The 27946-nt window shown below is 35.3% G+C and overlaps 1 non-coding gene and 1 gene segment (V, D, J or C); both read right to left on the bottom strand.

Annotated features, from left to right (window-relative positions):
* The window catches only part of LOC125080597 (T-cell receptor gamma chain C region C10.5-like), a 36826-nt gene extending 9098 nt beyond the window's left edge, over positions 1-27728 (bottom strand). Inside the window, 4 exon segments of the C gene segment in view lie at positions 2941-3270; positions 11798-11857; positions 27180-27491; positions 27602-27728. Coding sequence covers positions 2941-3270; positions 11798-11857; positions 27180-27491; positions 27602-27644 — 745 coding nt within the window.
* Positions 25816-25918, bottom strand: LOC125081504 (U6 spliceosomal RNA). The gene has a single exon (XR_007121709.1). It is a non-coding gene; the product is annotated as a U6 spliceosomal RNA (small nuclear RNA).
* Positions 27729-27946: the final 218 nt, after the last annotated feature.

Here is a 27946-nt window from a genome sequence, read left to right as displayed (position 1 = left end):
AACTAAAGATGCAAAGAATCTAGACTCAGAAAACTATAGAGTACTCATGACAGAAATTGAGGAAGACATAAAGAAATGGAAAAACACTCCATGCTCATGGATTGGAAGAACAAATATTATGAAAATGTCTATGCTACCTAAAGCAATCTACATATTTAATGCAATCCCTATTAAAATACCATCAACTTTTTTCAAAGAAATGGGACAAATAATCCTAAAACTTATATGGAACCAGAAAAGGCCCTGAATAGCCAGAGGAATGTTGAAAAAGAAAGCCAAAGTTGGTGGCATCACAATTCCAGACTTCAAGCTCTATTACAAAGCTGTCATCATCAAGACAATGTGGTACTGGCACAAAAACAGATACAGATCAGTGGAACAGAATAGAAAGCCCAGAAATAGACCCTCAACTCTATGGTCAACTAATCTTCAACAAAGCAGGAAAGAATGTCCAATGGAAAAAAAGACAGTTTCTTCAACAAATGGTGTTGGGAAAATTGGACAGCCACATGCAGAAAAAGGAAACTGTACCATTTTCTTACACCACACCCAAAAATAGACTCCAAATTGGTAAAAGACCTCAATATGAGAAAGGAATCCATCAAAATCCTTAAGGAGAACACAAGCAGGAACCTCTTTGACCTCAGCCGCAGCAACTTCTTCCTAGAAACGTCGCCAAAGGCAAGGGAAGCAAGGGCAAAAATGAACTATTGGGATTTTATCAAGATCAAAATCTTTTGGACAGCAAAGGAAACAGTCAACAAAACCAGAAGACAACTGACAGAATGGGAGAAGATATTTGCAAATGACATATCAGATAAAGGGCTAGTATCCAAAATCTATAAATAACTTATCAAACTCAACACCCAAAAAGCAAATAGTCCAATCAAGAAATGGGCAGAGGACATAAACAGACATTTCTGCAAAGAAGACATCCAGATGTCCAACAGACACATGAAAAAGTACTCACCATTGCTCGGCATCAGGGAAATACAAATCAAAACCACAATGAGATACCACCTCACACCAGTCAGAATGGCTAAAATTAACGAGTCAGGAAATGACAGATGCTGGCAAGGATGCAGAGAAAGGGGAACCCTCCTACACTGTTGGTGGGAATGCAAGCTCATGCAGCTGCTCTGGAAAACAGTATGGAAATTCCTCAAAAAGTTGAAAATAGGGCCACCCTATGACCCTGCAATTCAACTACTGGGTAGTTACTCCAAAATACAAATGTGGTGATCCAAAGATGCTTATAGCAGCAATGTCCACAATAGCCAAACTATATAGAAAGAGCCTAGATGTCCAACAACAAATGAATAGATAAAGATGTGGTCTATATGTACAATGGAATACTATCCAGCCATAAAAAAAACCCTGAAATCTTGACATTTACGAGGACGTGGATGGAACTAGAGGCTATAATGCTAAGCGAACTAAATAATTCAGAGAAAGAGAATTATTGTATGATCTCACTGATATGAGGAATCATAGGGGAAGGGAGGGAAAAATGAAACAAGATGAGACCAGAGAGGGTGACAGACCATAAGATGAGACTCTTAATCTCAGGAAACAAACTGAGGGTTGCTGGAGGGAAGGGGGTAGGAGGGATGGAGTGGCCGGGTGGTGGACTTTGGGGAGGGTAAGTGCTACATTGAATGCTGTGAATTGTGTAAGACTGATGAATCATAGACCTGTACCCCTGAAGCATATAATATGTTGTATGTTAATAAAAAAAAAAAGAAATTTGTTGAGGAAAGGCATTAAAGGAAATGCTCTCACTAGCTTTGCTACTATGAGAAGACCTTGGTTGACATTCCTTTCAGAATTTAATTCCCAAGTAAAACTCACCGTAAAGAAGAACTTCTCCCTTTTCTATGATCATCACCATGGAATGTTACTATAGTATATTTTTACATTGATCAGTATAAAAATCGATACCTAAAGGACTTCAGCCAGTGGTTACATTAAAGTTATGCTTAGCTTATTTGCCTCCTTTCTTTATCTTAGCTGTAGAAACAAAAATAATTCAGACTGTTTGAAATATTACTTTAGTTATTTTAGGGAAGAATATACAATAAAAATATGAATAAATGTATCCATGTTATGTTTTCAAAAACAAGCATTTTCACTGACATTTATTGTGCTTCCTCTTCATCACATGCCAGGAAAAAGGAAAGGTATGTCAGTGTTTAATCTAAATTTGATCAATGGAATCACTGAAGATCCAAGAGGATAAAGATTTAATTCAACAATTCAGAGTTGCACACTGCAAGGGTCTTTGTATGTTTTGTGTAAGTGTTTGTTTCCCACTGCTTCCCAAGGACTTGTGAACCACAGGGAAGAGTGCAAACTGGTTCTTTCTCATGGGCTCTCTGGGGCTTTGGTCTGTGATGTTAATGCCAGGACTTGACTTCTGAATCTAATGAGTTACTAATCACAGCCCAGCCAGGGTTATAATTTGAGTAGAGCAATACTGAAGGGAGAAGGACTCTGATTGCTGAGTAGAACATTCCTGAGAGGTATATAATTGTTTTTATTTCCTGATCAAGTAAGATAATCAAAAGTGGACTCTCTTCAGAGCATTTCTTGTTGCGAGGTTGGTAGGTGTTTTCATGTGTATTTTTTCATTTATTCTATACAATGGCCCTAAAAAACATTATTGTGACCTTTATTTTGGATGATAAAACTGAGGCAAGAAAAGCTAAGCGAATTTGTCTTTTTCTTTGTATGTTCCAAAGCCCATTCTCTTTCAGTTCTATGGGGAAATAGCAAGACATTCATACTACCATTTAAGATACCAACATTTAGAAAGACTTTTATTTGTTTCTTTTCATTAATACTTGACAGGGAAGTGGGGTATATCCTTTGAAGAAAAGAGTACCAGTATATATACACACACACACACACACACACACACACATACATACATGTACATACCTTTTATATGGGAAGAAAATAGAATCTCTTGAACAGCCTTTCCTTTATTCATCTCATGTTGGATGATACATTTGTGTTCTTTATCCATTGACGCTTCAGTCACAGTCAGCCAGCTGAATTTCATGTATGTGTCATTAGTCTTCATGGTGTCTCCCTGCTGGGATGTCAGAATTGTTTCATCATCCTTTTCTTTCCAATCTATCTTGATAACATCAGGGAAAAAATCCTCAAGGAGACAAAGATATGTTCCAGACTTATGGAGTCTTCTTTCAGCAATTGATGGAAAAAATATTGTAGGCTTGGGGAAAATGGCTACATCAAGGTTTCTATCTGTGGGGAAGTGGAATAGCAATTAAAACTTTATTAAAGTAACACAAACAACATGTGGTTTGGAACCACCTCACAATGAAATGAAAGAAATTTGCCATAGAATTAGTGCTTATCTCAGGCCTTTCATCCACAGTGGGTTATGAGATATTGACTGTTCTTATTTTCAATGAGAAATAGTTACAAGAAGTCATGTAGCCTGCTCAAATAACAACTATTAAATGGCAGAATCTGGATTAAAATATGAGATTTTTTGAAACAATACACACTCACATTTTGAATGGAACTACTATAATGCATACTTGACAATCTATCAAGTTGACCTTCAAATCTTCATATATAGATTCCAAACCCACTTCCTTTTTTTTTTTTAAGATTCGATTTATTTATGACAGAGAGAGTTAACAAGAGAGGGAAAACAAGCATGGGGGAGCTCGAGAGGGATAAGCAGGCTCCCCGCTGATCAAAGAACATGACATGGGGCTTGATTCCAGGACACTGGGATCATGACGTGAGCTGAGCCCACTTCTAAAGTAATGGAGGTCTTCTACTTAATTCCTGATTTTATAAAACATCTCAATCTCACATCTGAACCATTCCAGGATTTTGAGTAGGACGATGTTCAAAACTTTTCCTCCCAAATATTTACAATACCTTGAATTTAGTAGCAAAGTAACAGTATTTCCAAAACTGTTTTTAGGAAACTTCCCCCCCACACACACCCAGAAGTGCTTTTGTATTAACTTTATCAAGTAACACACTTATCTGAATTTTGTTTTTTTTTTTAAAGATTTTATTTATTTATTTGACAGACAGAGATCACAAGTAGGCAGAGAGGCAGGCAGAGAAAGAGGAGGAAGCAGGCTCCCCACAGAGCAGAGAGCTGGATGCGGGGCTCAATCCCAGAAATCTGGGATCATGACCTGAGCCGAAGGCAGAGGCTTTAACCCACTGAGCCACCCAGGCGCCCCTGAATTTTGTTTTGATTTGGAAAATGTTCACTGAAAACATATTTTGTATTGGAATTTCATTTGACATTTATATATAACTAAAAAGACACCATATTTTGACTTTCAGAGTCTCCCTTTAAAGTTGAATCTGCTCTAGAAAGTTGATAATTGTTATTTAAAACCCCACAGTATCTGTGATTTTAACTGCTGAACAAAATATATATGTAACTGTTGTAGTGTTAAAAGTTATTGCTTTATTAATGATATACTTTATAATGGCTAATTGAATTTAAATTAAAGAAAAAGAAGTTATGGTTCCAGAGTTTCTTGCAGTCCTAATGTCAAGACATATAACAAAACATAGTTTTAAAGGGCATGTCATTTGACATGGGTATGTTACTTGATTATACATTTATTGTTAATGACTGAAATTATAAATGTTAGCATCCTTTAGATAAACTTGAAATGGATAAAAGACCTCAATGTGAGACAGGAATCCATCAGAATCCTAGAGGAGAATATAGGCAGTAACCTCTTCGATATCAGCCACAGCAACTTCTTTCAAGATATGTCTCCAAAGGCAAAGGAAACAAAAGCGAAAATGAACTTTGGGGACTTCATCAAGATCAAAAGCTTCTGCACAGCAAAGGAAACAGTCAACAAAACAAAGAGGCAACCCACAGGATGGGAGAAGAAATTCACAAATAACAGTACAGACAAAAGGCTGATATCCAGGATCTATAAAGAACTTCTCAAACTCAACACACACAAAACAGATTATCATGTCAAAAAATGGGCAGAAGACATGAACAGACACTTCTCCAATGAAGACATACAAATGACTATCAGACACATGAAAAAATGTTCATCATCACTAGCCATCAAGGAGATTCAAATTAAAACCACATCGAGATACCACCTTACACCAATTAGAATGGCTAAAATTAGCAAGACAGGAAACAATATGTGTTGGAGAGGATGTGGAGAAAGGGGAACCCTCTTACACTGTTGGTGGGAATGCAAGTTAGTGCAGCCAATTTGGAGAACAGTGTGGAGATTCCTTAAGAAATTAAAAATGGAACTTCCCTATGACCCTGCAATTGCACTACTGGGTATTTACCCCAAAGATACAGATGTAGTGAAAAGAAGGGCCATCTGTACCCCAATGTTCATAGCAGCAATGGCCATGGTCGCCAAACTGTGGAAAGAACCAAGATGCCCTTCAACAGACGAATGGATAAGGAAGATGTGGTCCATATACATATGGAGTATTATGCCTCCATCAGAAAGGATGAATACCCAACTTTTGTAGCAACATGGATGGGACTGGAAGAGATTATGCTGAATGAAATAAGTCAAGCAGAGAGAGTCAATTATCATATGGTTTCACTTATTTGTGGAGCATAACAAATAACATGGAGGACATGGGGAGATAGAGAGGAGAAGGGAGTTGAGGGAAATTGGAAGGGCAGATGAACCATGAGAGACTATGGACTCTGAAAAACAATCTAAGGATTTTGAAGGGGCGGGGGTGGGAGGTGGGAGCCAGGTGGTGGGTATTATGGAGGGCATGTATTGCATGTTGCATAAACAATGAATTCTGTTACACTGAAAATAACTTAAATAAAAAAATTTAAAAAATTGATTTCTAAAGGAAATCCAAGTGCTTTTCTGATATTCTCTTTGAGATAATTTGGAGTTAGTTTACTAATTCAATGGGCAATCTCTTAAGAAAAGAGGAACTGGATTTCTCATTTGAGAAGAAAGGGGACAATTCTTTTTGGGGGTGGTTCATAATACTCTCTCTCTTTTTTTAGGAAAAAAAATATTGAGAATTTCTAAGCTCCTGATTTTTATACTAAATCAGTAAGCAAGTGATGAGATCTTATTTATGATATACATAGAATTAGGTCATGATATGCTTACTTTAAGTATACATCTTGGGGGTGCCTGGGTGGCTTATTGGTTAAGCGTCTGCCTTCAGCTCAGGTCATGATCCTGAAGTCCCTGAATTGAATACCAGGTCAGGCTCCCTGGCTCAGCAGGATGTCTGCTTCTCTCTCTCTCTCTTTCTGCCCACCCCCATTCCTGTGCTCTCTTTCTCTCTCTCTCTCTCTCAAATAAGTAAATAAAAATCTAAAAAAAAATCTTGCTTGTAGTAAAAAAATATATATAATATGTATAATAAATATATACATATTATGTATTTATATAAATTTATATATAAATTTATATATTTAAATATAAATAAATTTTTAAATAATTATTTTATAAATTTTATATATTTATTTTTATAGTAATATATGTATATAATGTTTATGTACAATATATGTACAATATATATGTACAATATATGTATAAAAATACAGATATATTAGTTAATTGATAATAATAAATAATAAATAAGTAATAAGTAATAAATTATAAATAAGTAATAAATAAATGATAATAAATAATCAAAATTAATTAATCAATAAAATATATATTGCTATATAAATATATAGCAGTATATGTATAAAAATATGTTAATATATGCTATATATTAATTATTAAATATACATTAAATAATTAAATTTTAATTATTATTAAATATATATCAATAATATTTTATAATATATATTATTATATATTATAGTGTATAATATTATATATTAAAATATTTATTAATTATTAAATATATATTAAATTAATTATTAAATATATATTAAATTAATTATTAAGTATATATATTAGTAAATATAATATATATTAAATATATATTAAATAATTAAATATATATTTATATATTTTTATACATATACTGCTATATGCTTTTATATATAAATTATATTATATTATATTTATATATTATATATTGTATATATACATATATATAAATTATGTTATATTATATTTATATATTATTTATATTGTAATATAATTTTTATATATGTATATACATATATACATGATATTTATGCACTATATAATTATATTATAATGTATATAAGTATATATAATATATAATATATAATGTATATATATTACACAATATACATACTATATATACAGTACATAATATACATAATATAATTACATATATAATTACATAATATATATTACATTATTATATATATTACAATAATTACATAATATATATTACAATATAAATAATATATTTATATAATAATATAATTATATATGTGTATATATTATATATAATATAATATAATTATATATGTATATACATATACATACAGTATATAAATATACAATATATAAATATAATATATAGTAATATATATAAATATAAATATAAATATAATATATAAATTATATTATATTACAATATAAATAATATATATAAATATAATATAACATAATTATATATGTAATTATATTTATATTACATAATTATATAAGTATATATGTAATTATATTATGTATATTATGTAATTATATATATTATGTTATGTAATATAATATAACTTATATATGTATATACACATATATACATAATATTTACACACATATATAATTATATTATAATGTATATATAATGTATATAATGTATATAATATAATATATATTAAATATATAATTATATATGTGTGTAAATATCATGTGTATATATGTGTGTATATATATATAATGTATATAATATAATATAATTTATATATAACTATATATAAATTATATACATTATAATGTAATTATATATGTGTGTATATATTATGTGTATATATGTGTGTATATATTATATATATTATATAATTATATATGTATATACATATACATACAATATATAAATATACAATATATAAATATACTATAATATATATTTGTTTATAATAATATATATGATTTTTTAATATATTAAATATACTATATATATTATAATAGTAAGACACTGCATATTTTTCCAACCATATACTTTGTTTTTAATTTAGAAAGCATGGTAGTTAAGATTAATTTTTCCATTTTATGTTATTTACATAGTTTTAGTCTCTGGTCAATATGTTAAGGAATCCTATTTACATCCTAGAAACTTTGTATTTTTTATAGGAACACTTCTGATTCATTATAGTCAAGAAATTGAAAATCAAATGATGAATGAAAACTTTCTAGAATATAACACACTGTTTTGCCTCCTGTCCTTTCCCTTTGTTAGATTCTTATTTTATTCTTTCCAGGACAAAATGAATCTTGCTTTTTTTTTTTAAGATTTTATTTATTTATTTGAGAGAGATAGTGAGAGAGTGAGAGAGAGAGCGCATAAGAGGGGGAAGGGTAAGGGGGAGAAGCAGACTCCTCCCTGAACAGGAAGCCCAGTGAGGGAGTTTATAATGGGACTCCAGGATCATGACCTGAGCTGAAAGCAGTCACTCAACAGTTGAGCCACCCAGGCACCCCAGGATAAAATGAATCTTGAACTTCCACAATTTTCTCAATGGAATATTAACTGAACATTAAAATAGTGACGTTGATTACGCATGGTTATTGCCTTTAGGTAATTAGATTACATGGTTTTTCCTTCAACATTCTTTTTAAACATTATTATATTATGGCCCAAATCATTTTTATGATTCATGAAGTAGAAATCATATTCCAAAGTACATAAACCTCTTCAACACATTCATATACATTAATTGGAATAATCACAAAATACATTGGAGTTAAATAGTCTGAGTTATTTATATTTTATTAAGATGCAGCAGTATGAATTCTATATAAATTTACTAAATGTCAGCTACATTTTCAAGTGCAAGTGTGATATTTCAAACCTGCATATTGGTGTTGATTTAATTGTTCTCTATTTTTTGTTATTTTTCTTTTATGCAATAAATAAAGCTAATTCATACTGGAATATGAATTTCAAATTTATGACATTTCTAACTTTATTTAAAATTCTGTTTTTAAAATATTTAAACTTTTTTCTAATAAATATGAGCATGAAGGTCAAATTTGTTGGTGTCTGACTAGGTCTGCTGAAGGTCACCATCTGTGAATGACATTAAATATTGTGGTGCCCAAAGTAATGACATAGTGGGAGCATAGAATGTGCTTTTCTTAAGACCATTTCTTCCATTTTATAAAGTGGATGTGGAAGGCAATGTCCACTCTTTCACTTCACATTCCTCCTAAGGGACTTGTACTTTAAAGTACTTTCTCATTTTATGGTGGGAAAAACATAACAAATGTGAAAAGTCAGTGTGCTTCATTTTCACAGGTGATATAAAGTATGTACTTCATCACAGTTTTCCCTACCTTTGAACCTAAAATTTGACTCTGTGTTTCCTGATAGATAACTACAGGCCTTTTTTCTTTTTCTTCTGCTTTCCTCAGTGCTTAGGATCTTTTATTTTTAGTTCATGACAGAACTCTACTTGTGTATTTTATTTTAAGTCTTCTCAAATAGATTTGGGAAATAGGTAGTATAAATAAATGATAAATAGTTTGTGCGCCAGAGCTTGTTTCTTTTTCTGCCCCAGAGCTTGACTGTTTGGCAAGGTCTACCTCAAAGATGACATGAAAACCAGGAGATGTTTACAAATCCTGCTGAGATATAGACACAAAGCATGTGGAATCAAACACATTGAAATGCCAGAGCATAAGGTGAAGCTTTCATTCCCAATATTATCCCTCACAACATGGGAGTTGCCTTTTGTTTCAGCCTCTCATATTAAAAGAGGCTCTTCTAATGCTCTTCTTTGATCAAACAATACTGAAATATTCAATCCTCCAAATTAAATTCTCAATTCAATTCAATACTCAATTCAATATTCAATATTCAAATACTCAAAACAACCTGAAATAAACTCAACATTGACATAAGAGGTAGAGCTGGTAAAGACAGTAAAGAAGTTTAATATGGATTTGGTAAATATTACCTGGAACAAAAATCTCTACATGTTATACTTACATTGAAAAATATAGAATACCAGAGGGAATAAAAATGCATTTTAAAAAATTTTTTAAGTGGGTAGTTTTCTATTCAAATAAACTATCCAGTGACATCATTATAAGGGGATCTCAAAACAGACACTTAGACCCTAAGACGATCCAGAAATTTGCTCCAAATTGGATGTTTTAGATGGATATGAAGTGTTGAACAAAACTCTTTTTAATGAAATTAGGGGTAAAAAAGGCAGTATTTCTCAACTGGTATTTGTATTGAAATAGTTTTTAACTGTGTAGGTATAATTTAATTAAGATATTAAATTAACAAGTGATTATTTGACTTTTATCCATATTACTATAAATTTATATATTCAAGTTGCAAAACAGCCTTTCTTTTTCCTTTATGTCTGGATATTTTCACGAAAGCATGAGAGAGCATCTTATATTCAGGCTAACAATATTTGAGACAATGCTTTTTACATTCTCAACATTTTTAGAAGCAAGTGACAGTGAGTCTTAGAAATTGAAGTATTCCACAAATTAGACCATTGGTTCTGAACTGATCTGTAGACTAAATGGGAATAATTAACATATTTTTCTGTACTCCTGATTTTACAAAGACATCCAGGGGGTGGTCATTTGAATTCTGAAAAATTGATATTCTTTATCACTGACCATGTCCCAATTTTTATGATAGCTGTTTTTGCATTTAATTTCATATACTCTTAGCACCATTCACTTGAGATTGTTATTACATTGATAATATGAACAGATGGGAATCCAAAATGTTAACAGTAACAACTGTCATTATAAAATTTTAATTTTTTCTTTTCTAATTTTTTCCATAATGAACAAATATAATTTTTATAATTTTAAGAAAGCAATAACAAGTGAATCAAAATTTATTTGCTAACAGATGATTATACACTCCATAATTTTTTTCTACACCAAACTCTCCTAAAACCATGAAGACTCTTTTTATGAGTTCTGGAGCTGAATCGGTTTAATTAGCTCACAAATTCATTAAACTAGACCATCTCTAGGCAATATTATAAGACTAACAATAGCAAAAATTTTGACTAGTGCCAGCCTCCCCACTAAGATGCTACAGTAATAAGAATAAGTGGGATTATTGATGTTCTATAGTCATTTACTCTAAGATTTTTTTTTTTGCACTGGTCTAAAAGATGACACAAAAGTAATCATATAAATTTCAAGTTATTTGAGAAAGAATCACTATTCACTAAGAAAGGAGCCCTATTAATATTAGAGGTACTTACAAGTATTTCTTACATAAGTGACTACAAGAAAAGTGTATTGAACCATGAACTCACACCAATGCTTTATAAACACAGTTCTCAAAATAATTTTAATTTCAAACCTGAATATATTTTAGTGTGTGTGTATTTGTGTGTGTGTGTGTGTGTTTGTGTATTTTCTAAAAGTAGAATTAAAATCTGCTTGTACCCTGGGGCTAATAATACATTATATGTTTATAAAAAATAAAAAAATAAAAATAATAAATCTGCTTTCAAGAAGGGAAGTAAATAAATAATATGCAAAGAGTTTTCTTTCCATATATCCCTACATATGGACAGCAAAATTGCTGTCCCTATGCTGAGGTGATCCTACATTGTTTTTTCTAAAAATCATCTATCAGTTTTTCATTCACAAGGTTTAAACAAAAGAAAGTTACTTACCTGGGGGTGTTACTATGAGCTTAGTTCCTTGTGCAAATCTTTTGACCCAGACTGTTACCACATTGGTTAGAGGTTCTACAAAAACATCAGCCTTCTCCTGAGCTTCATGGCAAGACCAGCAGGAAGAAACCTTGTACTGGCAATTTGATCTTCAGAGTTTCCTGGGGAATCCTTGAATATAGGCTTCATAGCATCTGATATTTTATAAGTTTACCTGAGCTTAGTTGACCCAAGTGTCTGTTTTCCAAGAAGCCAATAGTTACTGAAAGGGGCTGATAGAAAACAAAAACACTAAGAACAAAAGAAAAAAAAGAGAGAGAGAGAGAGATTGGGATTAACTGGTCAATCCACTACATATCTACATTATCAGGAAAGCGTTCAGTGAATTAAGAGGTTGATATCCAGGTGTTCAATTATGTGAAATTGCTCAGAGTGTGCATCAAAGGAAAAGCCTTTGTGTTCTCACAAACACCAGACCTCCTCTGTTAGTAATTTGGGATTGTATTTCTAAAGAGGGAAATTCTTCAGTAACTTACACTGCAAATATACCAATAGAAATATATTTGAAAAATGTGAACAATGTTCTCCATTCTGTGATCAGCTACTTTAATGACAGCAAAATGATTTTTTCCTGCACAATCAAATGAGAAAATAATTTGTGTAATGACATATTATCCCTGGAATGAAAGAATCAATTTATAGAAATCTATCTTCTATGAAAAAATAGATACCATTTTAACTCCAAATTTGAAAACCCAATCCATTTCTCTGAAATGTTGAAAGAAGCAGCCTCTTGGAAGCTATTCTGTGATCTTCAGAAATGCATGCGTAGCCCTACTTCTGTGGTTAACTAGCTTTGGACAAGACATTTGCCACCCCTGCTTTCCCACATCCCATTTGCTGTGTGGGCATTGGGCTATGAATGTTCAAAGGGTGCTTTCTGTTCCCACAGCTTATGAACCTGTGATTAAGAGCAGGAAAGTGTCTGCTGTGGTTGCTCAAGTGAGAAGGTTATGAGGGTTAGTAATAGAGAAGGTTTACTTACAGGTCCTTCTCACTCTCTGATATTGTGAGATTCCAGTAGGGACAATATCAGGGGGCTTCATGGGACATGAGGACCTTATTGACTATCAGGTAGAAGACTGTTTTTCTTATCTGTGATTAGCCAGAATTTGGCTAGTCTTACAGGCAATGTTGGTTGAGATAGGATTCATTTCAGGGGCTCTTCTTTAATTGGTACCAGGGGACAATGACCTTCTCAAGGGAAACCCTAGACTGCTTGCAATGTATATGAAAAGTTCTGACTGGTGTTCAGGTAAAAGAGAGTTGATTCTGAGAGATTCTCATTTTGGTGTCTCCATTTGAAATGCAAGGGAATACGTTCAGAGGTACTGCACAAGTTGATAGTGGACATAAAAAACAGTGAAAAGACAAGAAGGTGTATAGTCACCTACAAACCCAAGCCAAAGATATACATACATCCATAGGTTTGGCATTGCCAGTGACTAATTAGAATGGGCTCCAAGAGGGAGCATGAATCAGGACTGGGGAGGTAGTAGTGGAGGGAGCCCTTTTTCCTCAGAGGCAAGAATGGGGAAGGAAGGTTTGCTTTAGAACCAATGAAAGACCCTCATAGTAAGATCTTTCTGTGTTATTTTATTATGTTCTTGGTATAAAGAACTATCAGATCCTGGAAGACCTCACCAAAACACCCGTGTTATAATAATTCAATGTATATTCCCCTTGGGAACAACAACCTTGCATTTTTCCTTTAGCTTTTACTTCAGACACACCTATCCTTGAGCTCTTTTTCACTCAGATTGAAAGTGTGGAGAGCTCTAACTTAGCGTGCAAATTGGAAGAAAAGTCTTATTATATAATAACAAACGAGATACTAATCTCACAACCTTATGCAGAAGTAAGTATATTTTATAGATCAATAGTTTATAGAAAGTTCACAAAGTTTGATGAATATTTAAAATTACTATAGTTATTGCTTTAGATGCTATGACATTTCTATACTGTGAATAAAGAAAAATATGGGAGGAAAAATATCTTTCATTTATTACCCTTGACTCTTTCCTCTTCACAATTCTTAGCTTTTTAGAATTAAAGCAACACTTTACTGTTGTTTAGAGGGCAAAATGAGATGTGATTTTTAAAGACTCCCTGAGATCCTGTGTTCGCTGAGATGGCTCATGAAGTAGTTCAGTTATGGGAAAGGACACTGTGATGTGTTGATCCCATACTAGAACTGTCTGTATGCAACCTTCTTTAGTTCCCAGCAATCCAGCAGGTTAATACCTAAAACTGGGAACACAGTATAACAACGATTTAGTACCTTTCCTCAGTCAATGCTGCTGGTTAAGTGGCTGAGCAGGAATTTGAAATCCAGATCTGTAACACTCAAAAGTCTTGTATCTTCCACCTTTCATTCCTTTGTTCATTTGTTCGTTCATTCAAACTCAGCACACCATTTTGCACATTGATTTGTCTTCCTTCCCCAGAAACTTCTCATAGATGCAGAAGTATAAAAATCAAAACACTTGCAGAAGTTAGTGTAGGTCCCACAAAGGTAAGGATAGTTGATAAAGTGACCTGACTGAAAGAAACATCACAGGTTCGGTCCCTGGCTCCTAGCTCAGACCTTGCTGAGGACACAGATTCAGGAGAAAATTCCTGTATAGACATTAGTCAGGTCCCTTTGGGAGGTAGAAAGGAGCATGTATATGATGGCAGAGGTGTGGAGTTGTGGGAGGGCTTTTGTCCAGTGGCAGCGGAGCATTTCCACACTTCACTGGAGTGTATTTGAGCAGGTGTAGTATTCCAGCCCAGCGTCTTCCTCACTAACTTGGTGAATCCCGAGGCTTGCTGGTAAGACCCATAGACAGCAGAGAAAGGGAGCCACAGTATTTACACCAAATCATCCTGCAAAATAGGTCTACTAACTCTTTTTATCAGCAGATTTCTCTCATCACTGTGTGACTGTTACCATCCAATGATATTAATGTAAAGAAGCCATTTTCTTGTTAATGGACTGTAGTCCCTAATTGGTTGAAATCAGTGGAGAGGGAGAGAGAGAGATGGAGGAAGTTCTTACAGTTCTTTGCTTTTATGAGTTATGCTTATCCACTCCCTCCTTTCCTTTTTTTCTCTCTCTCTAGTCCTCCAGTGCAGTTGAGATAATTTCTAGTGGTCTGTACTCATGTAGACTAATTCTTTCCTTGTATCTCTTAAATCCACTGGTGAGCCTTTTTGGCATTCTTCATTTCCTTTATTGTGTTTTTATTTCTTGCCTTTAATTTGGTTCTTTCCATCTCTCTACTGAAATTATCTGTCTAATCTTGAGTATTGTTTACCTTTTCCATTAGATTAGAGCCTTTAATATATTAATCATAGTTATTTTGAATTCCCTGTAGTTCAACATCTGTGTCATGTCTCAATCTGGTTGTGGTAATGGCTTTGAGTCCTCAGAGTGTATTTTTCCTGACCTACTGTACGTCTATGAAATTTTTGTTTGGAAGCTGGACATGTTGTGTGGTATAGTAGATACTGAAGTAAATATGTTTTGTGTTTGAAAGTGAACACACCTTTCCTGTTAGGCCTTTACTTTGGGGGTTTATGTTAATGGATCAGGAGTTAGACTGGAGTTGAAGTTTGTTGTTGTTAAGTTATCAGGGTTGAAATTTGTTTTGTTAGTGTTCAGACACTTAAAAATTCCATAGTTCTACTTTGTCTTTTCTCCTCACTTGTCTTTGAGTCTAATGTTTGTTTTGCTCACCAGAGAGAGTCCATCTTTTGAAGGTCTCTGAGATCTATTCCACTGTGACTTTTACTAAAGGTTTGCTGGCCTTTGGGTGAAAAGTCAGGGAGGGAGACATTCCTGATATTTTCATTAAGTCTCAATTTTAAGCAGATGCAGTAAAAATGGGTTTTAAGGATGTGGTCTTCACAACTATTCCTTCCAGTTTTCCAGAAGTAGGAAATTTTAAATCCCTATTTCACTCCCTCAGCCACAATAAGTACCCACCTACTTCAGGTTGTACTTTGATGCCCATCCTTCTGTAAATGAAAAGGTGGTACTTTTGGACATAGAGGAGATGTTTCTGGTGAACATTTTTGTGATCTCCTCCTTTGCCTTCCCTCAACAGCAGGGGGATTCCACCAGCACCTTCCCCTGCAGATGAAGTCACTTGTTTCTTACAGTGGTGATGGCATAGATTAGGTCTGGGTGGATTTAGCTTTAGCTGTTGTTCCCCTCCTGCAGCATCAAGGGAGAAGCATTTTTCTGGAATGTCCCTGATCTTCCCTCCAAGAATTTTATGGAGTTCCTGGAGAAGACACTTAAAAGGTGATGGGAAATACTTTATACATGGTCCCTCAGGGTTCACACTCTTCCACTAGTCTATACTCAGCTCTTTATATTTCTTTAGAAATTTCCACTTTAATCTTGTGACCAGGTGAATGTGTTTTGACAACATCTATCCAAGATGAACAAATGCTCACTTCCTGTTTCTCCCTGCAAGAGCCTGTCTCCAATTTTTATTTAAGTACAATCTCAGTTCTCCAATGGATATACAGAATGACATTTCAGCTCCTCCTTTTTTGGATGTTATTTTAAGATGAGACCTGAGCTATTTCTAGCTCTCAACACCTTGGAACACATGTGGGTCCTTTTTCCTATATTTTGTTTGTTTGTTTTCCTTTATTTTTTAAAGGATATTACTGATTTATTTGAGAGGAAGAGTGAGGGAATGAGAGAGAGGGAGAGAGAGCACAAGTGGTGGTGGTGTTGGGGTAGTGCTGGAAGGGAGAGGCAGAGAGACAAGGAGACTCCCCACAGAGCAGGGAGCTCAAGCCTGGGACTTGAGAGTCGGGGACTCAAGCCTGACTCAATCCCAGGCCCTGAGATCATGACCTGAGCTAAAAGCAGACACCTAACCAAGTGAGCCACCCAGGTGCCCCTGTTTGCTTTTCTTTAGTATAAATTGTTGTTAAATTTCAGTTGAGTTCTGCCCAAATTCCCATTATATCTCTTTATAATTTTTTAACTGTAATTTGTTAATACTCAGCTTTGACACTTCTCTCGATATGGTGGATCTCAGTCTTTTCTCTGATAGGTATTTGGGTAATTTTTTTTTAATCTGTGGCTTTTTTATTTTATTTGTCTTGATTTGATTTATATGATTCACTTTTTATTTTCCATCCATTCGGGTGAAAAGTCAGGGAGGGAGACATTCCTGATTCCCTCCCTGACTTTTCACTTCTCAGTCATGAGAAGAACAGAAATGTTAATTTTGAGGAAGTGCAAGTTGCCAAACATTTCTTTTATGATTCTCACTTTTTGTGTTCTATATGAGAAACCTTTGGCTAACCCAAGGTCACAAATATTTTTGTCCTAGAATCTGTTTTTCGTTAGTGTATGTGATATTTGATATGGATTGTGGTTTATTATTTTTTTTACATAGATGAAAAGTTGTTTCATAACCAGTTGTAGAGAAGTCCATTCTTTGTCCAATGGATTTCCCTGGCATCTTTGTTAGAAATTAGTTAACCACTTATGTGTTGCCTTATTTCTGGATTCTCTCCCTCTTATCTATGTATCTATGTTTTCACCAATACCCCACTGTCTTGACCACTGTAGGTTCATAGTAAGTGCTTAAATTATTTTCAAAACTATTTTGCAATGCACTATTCTTCATCTTCCCATATAAATATTGGAATCAGTTTATTAATTTGTATGAGAGGTTCTCCTGGGATTTTAGTAGGGATTACATTGAACGTATTTATCAGTATTGAGTCTTCCAATCTGTGAACATGGTATAACTCTAGATTTATTTACTTCTTCTTCTACTTCTGTCAGTAAAGTTTTATTGATTTTAGCATACAAATCCTTCCCATTTTTGGTTAAATTTAACCTCTACATATTATAGAGGTTCTCTTCATATTGTTAGTGTGACTATTGTAAATGAAATATTTTTTAAATTTTACCTTCCAATTGTGATTTGCCAGAAAAATGTATTACAATGGATTTTACATCTCACATTCTATTTAGCAGTGTATACTCCTCTACTAGGTGTATGTGCCATCATTTATCCAACTAAACTCACTATATTTCGATATTTATATCATTTCTAACATTTTGCAGTTACCCAATGAATACTTTTGTGCATATATATATATATATATATATATATATATATGTTTATAGTGTTGAAACTGTACTTTCAGAGTAAATTTCTAAAAGGTTTTTGCTAGGTTAAAGTTAAATGCATGTGAAATTTTGTTAGATATTTCCAAATTCCTCCATGAAAGGGTTGTATTTTGCATCCTTCCAGCAATGTGTCAGAGTGTCTCCCACAACTTCCCCAACAGAGTGTATTGCTTTTATTCAGTCTCATGAATGAGAAATGGTATCTCAATGTCATTTTAATTGATATTTACCTTATTAAAGGTGAAGTTGAACATGAATATATTCAAGAACTATTTTTATATTTCTCTTCTGAATTGGATTTTCATATCTTTTGCCATTTTCCTTCCACTTTTAAAATGTATTTTTATTTTGAGGATAGTTGATCATCATGTGCTGTACAACTTGAAAGTATTTCCTCATGGATTGTTATTTGACTTTTGATTTAAGTTATACTGCTTTTTTGTCAGTATTTTTAATTTTAATCATTTTAGCAACTGTACAGTGTTATCTTGTCATGCTTTTAATTTGCATTTCCCTAATGGCTAATGATGCAGAACAATTCTTCATGTGCTTATCTGCCATCTGTTTTGTTAAGTATCTGTAAAGTCTTTTGCCCATTTTTAAAAAATTTTTTAAATTTATTTTCAGCTGCTTTTTTTTTTAAAGATTTTATTTATTTATTTGACAGAGAGATCACAAGCAGGCAGTGAGAGAGGAGGAAGCAGGCTCCCTGCTGAGAGAGAGCCCGATGCGGGGCTCGATCCCAGGACCCTGAGAAAATGACCTGAGCCGAAGGCAGCGGCTTAACCCACTGAACCACCCAGGCGCCCCTTTCAGCTGCTTTTTGCCATGCAAGCTTTGTTTTCATTTTCAGAGTAAAATTTATCAAAATATTTTCTTATTGTATCTTGAATTTTTTTTTTGCATCTAAATATTTTTTTTATTTAATTTTTTTATTTTTTTCAGCATAACAGTATTCATTATTTTTGCACCACACCCAGTGCTCCATGCAATCCGTGCCCTCTACAATACCCACCACCTGGTGCCCCCAACCTCCCACCCCCCACCCCTTCAAAATTCTCAGATCGTTTTTCAGAGTCCATAGTCTCTCATGGTTCACCTCCCCTTCCAATTTCCCTCAACTCCCTTCTCCTCTCCATCTCCCCTTGTCCTCCATGCTATTTGTTATGCTCCACAAATAAGTGAAACCATATGATAATTGACTCTCTCTGCTTGACTTATTTCACTCAGCATAATCTCTTCCAGTCCCGTCCATGTTGCTACAAAACTTGGGGATTCATCCTTTCTTTCTTTTTTTTTTTTTTTACAGCTTTATAAACATATATTTTTATCCCCAGGGGTACAGGTCTGCGAATCGCCAGGTTTACACACTTCACAACACTCACCATAGCACATACCCTCCCCAATATCCATAACCCCACCCCCTCTCCCAACCCCCTCCCCCCATCAACCCTCAGTTTGTTTTGTGAGATTAAGAGTCACTTATGGTTTGTCTCCCTCCCAATCCCATCTTGTTTCATTTACTCTTCTCCTACCCCCTCGACCCCCCATGTTGCATCTCCTCTCCCTCATATCAGGGAGATCATATGATAGTTGTCTTTCTCCGATTGACTTATTTCGCTAAGCATGATACCCTCTAGTTCCATCCACGTCATCGCAAATGGCAAGATTTCATTTCTTTTGATGGCTGCATAGTATTCCATTGTGTATATATACCACATCTTCTTTATCCATTCGTCTGTTGATGGACATCTAGGTTCTTTCCATAGTTTGGCTATTGTAGACATTGCTGCTATAAACATTCGGGTGCATGTGCCCCTTCGGATCACTATGTTTGTATCTTTAGGGTAAATACCCAGCAGTGCAATTGCAGGGCCATAGGGTAGTTCTATTTTCAACATTTTGAGGAACCTCCATGCTGTTTTCCAGAGTGGTTGCACCAGCTTGCATTCCCACCAACAGTGTAGGAGGGTTCCCCTTTCTCCGCATCCTCGCCAGCATCTGTCATTTCCTGACTCGTTAATTTTAGCCATTCTGACTGGTGTGAGGTGATATCTCATGGTGGTTTTGATTTGTATTTCCCTGATGCCGAGTGATATGGAGCACTTTTTCATGTGTCTGTTGGCCATCTGGATGTCTTCTTTGCAGAAATGTCTGTTCATGTCCTCTGCCCATTTCTTGATTGGATTATTTGTTCTTTGGGTGTTGAGTTTGCTAAGTTCTTTATAGATTTTGGACACTAGCCCTTTATCTGATATGTCATTTGCAAATATCTTCTCCCATTCTGTCAGTTGTCTTTTGGTTTTGTTCACTGTTTCCTTTGCTGTGCAAAAGCTTTTGATCTTGATAAAATCCCAAAAGTTCATTTTTGCCCTTGCTTCCCTTGCCTTTGGTGATGTTCCTAGGAAGATGTTGCTGTGGCTGACGTCGAAGAGGTTGCTGCCTGTGTTCTCCTCGAGGATTTTGATGGATTCCTTTCTCACATTGAGATCCTTCATCCATTTTGAGTCTATTTTCGTGTGTGGTGTAAGGAAATGATCCAATTTCATTTTTCTGCATGTGGCTGTCCAATTGTCCCAACACCATTTATTGAAGAGGCTGTCTTTGTTCCATTGGACATTCTTTCCTGCTTTGTCGAAGATGAGTTGACCATAGAGTTGAGGGTCCATTTCTGGGCTCTCTATTCTGTTCCATTGATCTATGTGTCTGTTTTTGTGCCAGTACCATGCTGTCTTGATGATGACAGCTTTGTAATAGAGCTTGAAGTCCGGAATTGTGATGCCACCAACTTTGGCTTTCTTTTTCAATATTTCTTTGGCTATTCGAGGTCTTTTCTGGTTCCATATAAATTTTAGGATTATTTGTTCCATTTCTTTGAAAAAAATGGATGGTACTTTGATAGGAATTGCATTAAATGTGTAGATTGCTTTAGGTAGCATAGACATTTTCACAATATTTATTCTTCCAATCCAGGAGCATGGAACATTTTTCCATTTCTTTGTGTCTTCCTCAATTTCTTTCATGAGTATTTTGCAGCCAAGAATACTATATCCAGCTAAGCTATCATTGAAAATAGACGGAGAGATTAAAAGCTTCCAGGACAAACAAAAACTGAAAGAATTTGCAAATACCAAACCAGCTCTACAGGAAATATTGAAAGGGGTCCTCTAAGCAAAGAGAGACCCTAAAAGTAGTAGATCAGAAAGAAACAGAGACAATATACAATAACAGTCACCTTACAGGCAATACAATGGCACTAAATTCATATCTCTCAATACTTACCCTGAATGTTAATGGGCTAAATGCCCCAATCAAAAGACACAGGGTATCAGAATGGATAAAAAAACAAAAACCATCTATATGTTGCCTACAAGAAACTCATTTAAACCCGAAGACACCTCCAGGTTTAAAGTGAGGGGGTGGAAAAGAATTTACCATGCTAATGGACATCAGAAGAAAGCAGGAGTGGCAATCCTTATATCAGATCAATTAGATTTTAAGCCAAAGATTATAATAAGAGATGAGGAAGGACACTATATCATACTCAAAGGAACTGTCCAACAAGAAGATCTAACAATTTTAAATATCTATGCCCCTAACGTGGGAGCAGCCAACTATATAAACCAATTAATAACAAAATCAAAGAAACACATCGACAAGAATACAATCATAGTAGGGGATTTTAACACTCCCCTCACTGAAATGGACAGATCATCCAAGCAAAAGATCAACAAGGAAATCAAGGCCTTAAATGACACACTGGACCAGATGGACATCACAGATCTATTCAGAACATTTCATCCCAAAGCAACAGAATACACATTCTTCTCTAGTGCACATGGAACATTCTCCAGAATAGATCACATTCTTGGTCCTAAATCAAGTCTCAACCGGTATCAAAAGATTGGGATCATTCCCTGCATATTTTCAGACCACAATGCTCTAAAGCTAGAACTCAATAACAAGAGGAAATTTGGAAAGAACCCAAATACATGGAGACTAAACAGCATCCTTCTAAAGAATGAATGGGTCAACCAGGAAATCAAAGAAGAATTGAAAAAAATTATGGAAACAAATGATAATGAAAACACAACAGTTCAGAATCTGTGGGACACAACAAAGGCAGTCCTGAGAGGAAAATATATAGCGGTACAAGCCTTTCTCAAGAAACAAGAAAGGTCTCAGGTACACAACCTAACCCTACACCTAAAGGAGCTGGAGAAAGAACAAGAAAGAAACCCTAAACCCAGCAGGAGAAGAGAAATCATAAAGATCAGAGCAGAAATCAATGAAATAGAAACCAAAAAAACAATAGAACAAATCAACAAAACTAGGAGCTGGTTCTTTGAAAGAATTAATAAGATTGATAAACCCCTGGCCAGACTTATCAAAAAGAAAAGAGAGAGGACCCAAATAAATAAAATCATGAATGAAAGAGGAGAGATCACAACAAACACCAAAGAAATACAGACAATTATAAGAACATACTATGAGCAATTCTACGCCAACAAATTTGACAATCTGGAAGAAATGGATGCATTCCTAGAGACATATAAACTACCACAACTGAACCAGGAAGAAATAGAAAGCCTGAACAGACCCATAACCAGTAAGGAGATTGAAACAGTCATCAAAAATCTCCAAACAAACAAAAGCCCAGGGCCAGACGGCTTCCCGGGGGAATTCTACCAAACATTTAAAGAAGAACTAATTCCTATTCTCCTGAAACTGTTCCAAAAAATAGCAATAGAAGGAAAACTTCCAAACTCATTTTATGAGGCCAGCATCACCTTGATCCCAAAACCAGACAAGGATCCCAACAAAAAAGAGAACTACAGACCCATATCCTTGATGAACACAGATGCAAAAATTCTCGCCAAAATACTAGCCAATAGGATTCAACAGTACATTAAAAGGATTATTCACCACGACCAAGTGGGATTTATTCCAGGGCTGCAAGGCTGGTTCAACATCCGCAAATCAATCAATGTGATACAACACATTAATAAAAGAAAGAACAAGAACCATATGATACTCTCCATAGATGCTGAAAAAGCATTTGACAAAGTACAGCATCCCTTCCTGATCAAAACTCTTCAAAGTGTAGGGATAGATGGCACATACCTCAATATTATCAAAGCCATCTATGAAAAACCCACCGCAAATATCATTCTTAATGGAGAAAAACTGAAAGCTTTTCCGCTAAGGTCAGGAACACGGCAGGGATGTCCGTTATCACCACTGCTATTCAACATAGTACTAGAAGTCCTAGCCTCAGCAATCAGACAACAAAAGGAAATTAAAGGCATCCAAATCGGCAAAGAAGAAGTCAAACTATCACTCTTCGCAGATGATATGATACTCTATGTGGAAAACCCAAAAGACTCCACTCCAAAACTGCTAGAACTTGTACAGGAATTCAGTAAATTGTCAGGATATAAAATCAATGCACAGAAATCAGTTGCATTTCTCTACACCAACAACAAGACAGAAGAAAGAGAAATTAAGGAGTCCATCCCATTTACAATTGCACCCAAAACTATAAGATACCTAGGAATAAACCTAACCAAAGAGACTAAGAATCTATACTCAGAAAACTATAAAGTACTCATGTATCTTGAATTTTAATTGTAGTTAAAAACTCATTTCTTTACTCTTTTTTTTTTTTTTTTTCGCATGGAAGGAGCTGCCAACATTTTTCAGTTCAGAGTCAGATAACAAATGCTTTACTTGGGCTGTTTGGCCCTAAGGTCTCTCTTCTAATTCATCACCTCAGCCACGGTAGCACAAAAGCCATCACAGACAGTTAGGAAATGAATAGGCATGGTTGTATTCCAGGAATGTCAGCAGCAGGTTTTCTGTTAGAAAATCTGAGAGGAAAAGTTTTCTATTTTCACTTATTCTATTATTTAAAATTAAGAAGTAGAGAAAATAATAAGTTTTGGTTTTGGTTTTATATTTTGTTATATTATGGTCAAATATGCCATAATAACCCATATAAGAAATTCAGTGCCTCAACATAATGAACATTAGGCCTGCTCCAAGCATGTGGAAGAACTTTATATGTATTCTCTAAGTTACTTCTCTCAGTGGTTCCTCCAGGTAAATATGTTTATGTTTTCTATTTCCAAATGAGGAAAATGAATCAAAGATATGGCAAGATATTTATCCAGAGTGAGATAGTTAATATGGGGAGAGTGGATATGTAACAAAGGGTCATTGAGGAAACCCTGAAACAGAAGGAAAGATAAAATAAAAATAAATGTCACTCCATAGTATATCATTCTAGGGAGGTGACTGACAAATATCTTCTGTAGAGGGCGAAATGATCAATAGTTTAAGGTTTGTGGGTCTCTGTTGCAAATATTGGGCTCTGCCATTGTAATGCAAGGGCAGCTTTCTACAATTTGTAAGCATATGGTCCAGGCTGTGTTTCAGTAAAACCTCATTTACTAAACTGGGGGTTTGCTGGACTTGGGCATAGTTTGTGGCCCTCTTTTTCCATGGTAACCACTCTTGTCATTGTATTTAATCATAGTTTTCTAGTTATTCTTTTTTCTGGGGGTGTAAGCAGTAATACCATAGAATGGAAAATATAAATATATAACCATTTGAAATGTCATATAGACAGTTTTATTTTATTATTTTTATATAGTTACATTTTAAATTATTATACAAACAATCTTTATTAAATGTAAAAACCCAAAAATATTGATGGCAGGGCTGCTGAAAATACTGAATTTACCTTTGGCCCTCCATCTTGATCAGATCCTCTCTTGAGGCTCCATGCTCTGGGTGCCTTTGGAGGTTAATATGCACATCTTAGTAATGCCTGCCATGGTCCGCGTGAGGGGAGAATTGGTTTGACCTTCAGTAAAGTTGTAAATTTTACTTATAATTCTTCAAAAAGCATGTTTTTAAGAGCTATATGGTATCCTCTCACTTCAAAGCCTCATAGATGAGGTACCCTATGCCCTACTGCTCACACTGTAGTGTGTCATGGTTGTTTTGTAAGGGCGGTTCCATCTCCTGAGATTCACTGCCATGTGACCGTGTTAATCAAGGTCTGCACTGTTCTTTTTAGGATTAAATGAAATAATCTGTATTTAGCACTGATACTGTGAGAAGCGTATCAGTGCTTCTTTTTTTTTTTTTAAGATTTTATTTATTTATTTTCACAGAAAGAGACACAGTGAGAGAGGGAACACAAACAGGAGTGAGAGAGGGAGCAGCAGGCTTCCTCCTGAGCAGGGAGCCTGATGTGAGGCTCGATCCCAGGACCCTGGGATTATGACCTGAGCCAAAGGCAGATGCTTAATGATTGAGCCACCCAGTGCCCCTTATTCCCTCTTTTCATTCACATCTTTCATTCACATCACAAGAAGAAGTGGTCTTCTCACCTTTGCTTCTGTAGACTTATTAGGTGAAAGGTAAGGCGATGTTGAAACCATTCATTCAGTGTTCTCCTCCCGGGATCCACCACAAATAGGAGTCATAATGGACAGGGTGTAGGACATCAGATCATGTGTTTGCCTCTGAGAAGGGGATGACACTGCTGTGGGAGGACTTCATTCTGCTTCTATAGCACCTCTGTACTTGGTAGCACCACCTGATTCTTAGAAAGAGAAGAAGAATGACTATGTTGTCATGATCTCGGGAACCAAGTATTAAATGCAGGCATGGCAATTATGTAATCAGATATCCATGTTACCAAAGGTACAAGGTTTGCGAAGTAAAGGTTTTTCCTCATCCTTTGAAAGTGGATTCTAAAGATGCAGGAGTGGAATTATTATATATTTTTTAGAAAAATATGGAACACTTCATGAATTCACATGCTATCCTTGCACAGGGGCCATGCTAATCTTCTCTGTATCATTCCAATTTTAGCATATGTGCTGTTGAAGCAAGAAAGGTAGTGGAATTTTTACACTGCATGTTTCCCTATTTCTTTTTTTTTTAATTTTTATTTTTTCAGCATAACAATATTCATTATTTTTGCACCACACCCAGTGCTCTATGCAATCCGTGCCCTCTACAATACCCACCACCTGGTGCCCCCAACATCCCACCCCCCACCCCTTCAAAATTCTCAGATCGTTTTTCAGAGTCCATAGTCTCTCATGGTTCACCTCCCCTTCCAATTTCCCTCAACTCCCTTCTCCTCTCCATCTCCCCTTGTCCTCCATGCTATTTGTTATGCTCCACAAATAAGTGAAACCATATGATAATTGACTCTCTCTGTTTGACTTATTTCACTCAGCATAATCTCTTCCAGACCCACTGTTTCCCTATTTCTTATAAACTCACAACCATCCAGTTACTAATCACAGAACTCAATTCTCAATAATGATTTTTTGTTTCATTGGTTTGTGAGGGACAGTGCCTTTTTTTTTTCTTTAGAGATGTATGCAGGGTGTATTATCTTTCTCTTTAACCATTTGGTCCTTAGATCCTTAGTTTTCTTTGTAGAACCCTAGAGAACAAAGTCAGAGGCATATCCACCACGTTGGAGACACTCAATGTGCTGGTTTTCTCCCAGAATTGATCCCTGAATGCGGAGTGAGTTTCTGCTTCTACCTCTAGAATACAGGGTTTAAACCTTGGTCTCTCCTATACCAACAAATACCTGACTGTTTACTTCAGGAATTAATGGTCAGATCCCTTCAGGATGGCCTCAGATACAAATAGAAGGCAATATTTACATTCAACAGATCATTGCACCTCTGAAGAACTGTAATAAATGAATAAAATCAGAAAGTAGTAATAACAGGAAATATTTATGTAAAATGTATACCTCTTCCTGGATTCATTCTGAACCATTCAAATACTCAAAATCTCTTTCTCTATGGTGAATTAACAGATAAATGGATTTTTCTCTGAACCATTCATCTTGCATTTTCAGAGTTCCCAGGCAACTGAATTTCATGGGAAATAGCATCAAAACGTTTATGTTTGTACCAGTGCTGCTGGTATCATGTGGAGCTCATTGTATGAGTAGAATCTAAAATGTCTTCCTGCAGAGTTCAGGAAATATAGCAGAGAGAGAGCTCAGGCTGGGCACCCAGCTGTGCAACCTCTGTGGTTGCCATATTGAAAAGGATGTGGGTAAGTCAGACCTGAAATTGGTTCTTGTGTAGCATTTCTTAGCAACTCTGATGCTGTGGATCTAATCCCAGCAGGCACAGTAGTACATGGCCTCATCTTCTTGCTCTAAGAAATTTACCTTCAAGGTTGAAGTAGAAGTAATAGCATTTTTAGTTGCTTCAAGTTTGTTTTTCTTCCCACCTAAAGAAACTTGAGTATAGCTTGACAAGACATATGTTAGGTGTTCTATCTCCTTATGTGTTTTCTGCCGGTACCAGTGTATGACTGCATTGGTAAAGTCCTTAGAGGACACCTTGCATAATATGTGGGCACTCTTATATCTTGCTCTGGAAATTGATATTTCAGGTTGCTCCAACTTCACCTGCCCAAGGCCAACTGCAAAGCAAAGAAGAGAAATTCCCATGAACAAATGATACAGAAAAAGGCAATAATAAAGAATTTCTTGAATCTCTCCTGTAGACTGAAGTGCCTGGGAGACAACTCACAGGCCCAGAGACAGGAGAAGATGACTGCTTCCAGAAGTGGCATCCCGTTGGCCTGGCTGGCTCCCTAGTGACAAGGTAAGAAGTGAGGTCCCTGTTGGCAGGACTTGACATGTCAGTGGCAGGAGGGTGGGGCTCGTTTGGGTTTCTCAGAAGTGGTGGCTTAGATAGTTCCCTGACGTTGTTCATGATCAGCCACAGATCTGAGCAGTCTGGGGCTTCCTGTGTCCCATCATTGCTGGGCAAATGGGGTGAGAGTGTTCCGTATCTGCTAGGAAATCTCTAGTATGAATGTGTCTGTCTGGGGTAGGACAGGATGATTCTCACACCCATCAGCCATCCCCCCGG

This window comes from Lutra lutra, chromosome 11 (assembly GCF_902655055.1).
Source record: "Lutra lutra chromosome 11, mLutLut1.2, whole genome shotgun sequence".
NCBI lineage: Eukaryota > Metazoa > Chordata > Mammalia > Carnivora > Mustelidae > Lutra > Lutra lutra.
This window is presented reverse-complemented; position numbering and strand designations above follow the sequence as displayed.